The sequence below is a fragment of the Pteropus vampyrus genome, unplaced genomic scaffold, assembly GCF_000151845.1.
Source record: "Pteropus vampyrus isolate Shadow unplaced genomic scaffold, Pvam_2.0 Scaffold63, whole genome shotgun sequence".
In the NCBI taxonomy this organism is placed as follows: domain Eukaryota; kingdom Metazoa; phylum Chordata; class Mammalia; order Chiroptera; family Pteropodidae; genus Pteropus; species Pteropus vampyrus.
This window is the reverse complement of record NW_011888844.1, coordinates 5,092,749-5,095,980: the sequence shown is the minus strand read 5'-3', so window position 1 is coordinate 5,095,980 and position 3,232 is coordinate 5,092,749. Positions and strand designations below refer to the sequence as shown.

Below are 3,232 nucleotides of genomic sequence, written 5' to 3'. Positions count from 1 at the left end.
TAAATTTTATAACTAAATAAACTGCCATATAAGAAGTATCATCACAATACACTGTTAAAATATTTACTCTGATTTTTGGAATGCTAAGGATGATGAAAAAGAAAGAAAGGAAACTGAGCATGATAATTATCAGGAAGCAAAGATGCAGAGTTAAAAGCTGACCAAGACAGAAAATGACAATTGAGCCTAGGTTTCTGATGACAAACATACTGACATATGCATACTTATAGTATAGAATACAGAGCTGTTCTTAAATAAAGTATATACTAATAATTCAATGACATAAGAATGCATTTGAGTTTTTAAATCCCCAAACATATTAATATAATGTTAATAACTTGACTTTAATATATGTTTTAGGAATAACTGTAGGTTATTTAGTTATATTGTATGTTAGTAATTTTGTCCATTCTTTATTTATTCCCTGCAATATCTGTAGAAACCAAGATGGCTTAAAGATCATTACTTTGCCCTGAATGTCAGGGCCTATCTTGTACTAGTGTTTAATTCTCCACACTGACTGCCATTTTTGTTTGTTTTTTAACCAGAAGTGTTCTATTAAGGGATTGGAAGGCCGTTGCCAACTTATCAGGATCCTTCCCTCTTGCTCCCTAATCTTGTTGAAGAAGAGAGACATTAGAGAAGATGGACATAAGAAAGCTCCTTCTCAAACTTTCTTTAACTAAGAGGTAACAATTCAGAATGGGCAATGATAAATTAATAAGCTATCGTGTTTCAATTAATAAAGTCTTCAATTCACTCTTTCTCTTCTGCTTAAAATATCTTTGCCACATCTATAAAACCATTTCTTATTTATTTTAAGAAAATATTATGTTTCCACTTTGACCATAAGATATTTAACGGAACATTTCTTTAGAACATGAAAACTTTCAGAAATAAAATACAAAGATACACGCACACACACACACGCACACACACACATACATAAATATATTACTTGGTAACACTTTATATTTGACAATTAACCCACCATTTTCTTTTAGCAACTAATTTGTTGTAAATATATTCTCATGCTGGAAAATCAACTCAAAGATCCTCAAAAGAATTTTGTCAGGAGGTCAGACTGGATAATTTAAATTTCTCCATACGAGAGTCAAATGCGTTTCATATTAACCTTCGAATTTAGTAACTTTTAAAATTGATGTTCATGGTGAGGAGAGATCATTTGAAAACTTGCTGAATCTAAAAGTATAGATTATATATTACTTTGAAAGTCTAATCAGTTGTACTAAATACAACCTGCAGTCCCAACAGTTATATAGCATTTTCTTATATAATCACAAAATGTATTTAGGAGCATTCATATATAAACACTCTATTTGTTAATACGTCTGCATCACAGACAATTTAATAATATTCTTAAAGTCATTTCACAAAGCTTTTTGCAGTTTATATTTCAACAAAAAGACTGCATTCCTATAAATATATTGTTTTGCATATTTGTTTTGTCTTTTGCCATAAGGTTGTTATGTTGTTTTTTTCTATTGGTACTGTGTTTTAATTTATGGAAGAAAAAACTGTCAAGCAGATATATTGGAAAAACATATACAGAGAGCAAATGTGCCAGCCTTTCTCCACCATACTTACATAGGGACGCAGTAAACCAAATATCCAGATTTCCAAATAAATTAACGTAGCATCATGCCAAATCATTATATAATTTAAAACATATCCAAAACACTTCTTATTCCAAAGCTCTTTTACAATTTAATTATGTTGCCAAGATCATAAATTGTGTCTATAACATGTTGGGGAAATAAAACCTTATAATAAAAAAGAAAAAAAAATAAAGATCTACTAAAGTAAGTTATATTGAACACTATTAGAGGAGGGAACATAACTTTTTCTTACTCAAACAATACTGGTGGACACAAAAATAAAGACAAAGTCAAATATTTTTTGAACTATACTGAAATTATACTTTATTATCATTTCTTTTTATATTTTAATAAGAAATCTAATAGTCAATTTCTTTAAGATCTCACCTCTGTAAGCAGCATTTTATTACTTGATTTACATAAAATATTTTCATGACTGAAAACTAACCATGAAACTAACATGGCTTGAAACAATTTTCAAATGCCAGAGGAAGCTGTTCCATGTTCTCACATAAAGATAACATTTATCAAGCATCAATATACCAACTGTGTACTACAGAACCAATAAGAATTTAGTAAGCAGACAGAGCTTTTATTTTGCCAGAGTTTGCTTAACTCACAACAAAAAGATTTCTATGTGATTCATCACACTTGTGCAAAGAATCACAACTATCTGAACATCCAAACTACAGAGGATATTTACAGAAAATTAGCAATTATAATAAACATCTGTTAGAACTGTAACAATTCTTAATGGAATTGGAATGGAAAAGAAGTAAACTCACAATTCTAAAACATATTCTCTGTTAATTATGAAAATATAGTTTTACTGCTTTTTTTTATATAGATTAGAGAAGGGGATTTCGTCGAGATCCTGATTACACAGAAATTCAGAGATAATTATAGCACATTTATTTAAACATTAAATGAATTTTAGAGCGTAAATTAACCTAGGCTATGGCTTCCATTTATGCGATTGAAAACTCCTACCTTGCTGTAGAATCTTCTGTATTGTCATCAGCCATCATCTCCAAATCTTGTGAGCGTTTCTCACAAGCTCTTTTGAAGAAATTCTCCTCTGGAACTGCTTTAGGAGTATCTTCATTTGCTCGAAGATGTTCTATCAGGTTTTGTGAGTGCCAATTCTGAAAAGATCCTTGATGGGTAGGGGCTGATCCTGGCACCGGTGTCAGAATATTGTGTTGGACAGGACTGTTGCTTTTTTTCAGTCCATTTCTGTCCCTAGAGTGGCTCTTCAATCTGTCCTGAACCGGGGTCCCTCTATGCTCATATCCTTCCTGCTGAAGGCAGTTTCCAGAGCTGGGTGAACCTTGAGAAGGATGACTAAACCACCTCCAGCGTAGCCTTAGGATCTGTTTTACATCAAACTCTTTCTTGCCAGACATTGACATTGTTGCAGGAGGACAGACAAAAGCCTTCTCTCACAGAAAGGAAATGAAGCCTTTGTTATCTCTTGTTTCTCTGCCTATTCTGTTGAACTAACAAAAGCACAAGTGCGGATGGAGAGCAGCCTTTCTCGTTTACCCCCTCCCCCGCTGCCTGCTGCCTGTGGTACACTATGAGTACTTCTAGCTTTCTAGCTGAAAAGCTGC

General features: G+C 32.6%; 1 protein-coding gene across 3 annotated transcripts in view; it reads right to left on the bottom strand.

The window, feature by feature from the left end:
* Window positions 1-3,031, bottom strand: part of KLHL4 (kelch like family member 4) — a 147,790-nt gene extending 144,759 nt beyond the window's left edge. For all 3 annotated transcript variants that reach the window (XM_023531196.1, XM_023531197.1, XM_011361164.1), the window contains exon 1: window positions 2,610-3,031. In XM_023531196.1, the coding sequence (XP_023386964.1) occupies window positions 2,610-3,031 (422 nt within the window). The remainder of the gene's footprint in view (window positions 1-2,609) is intronic.
* Window positions 3,032-3,232: the final 201 nt, after the last annotated feature.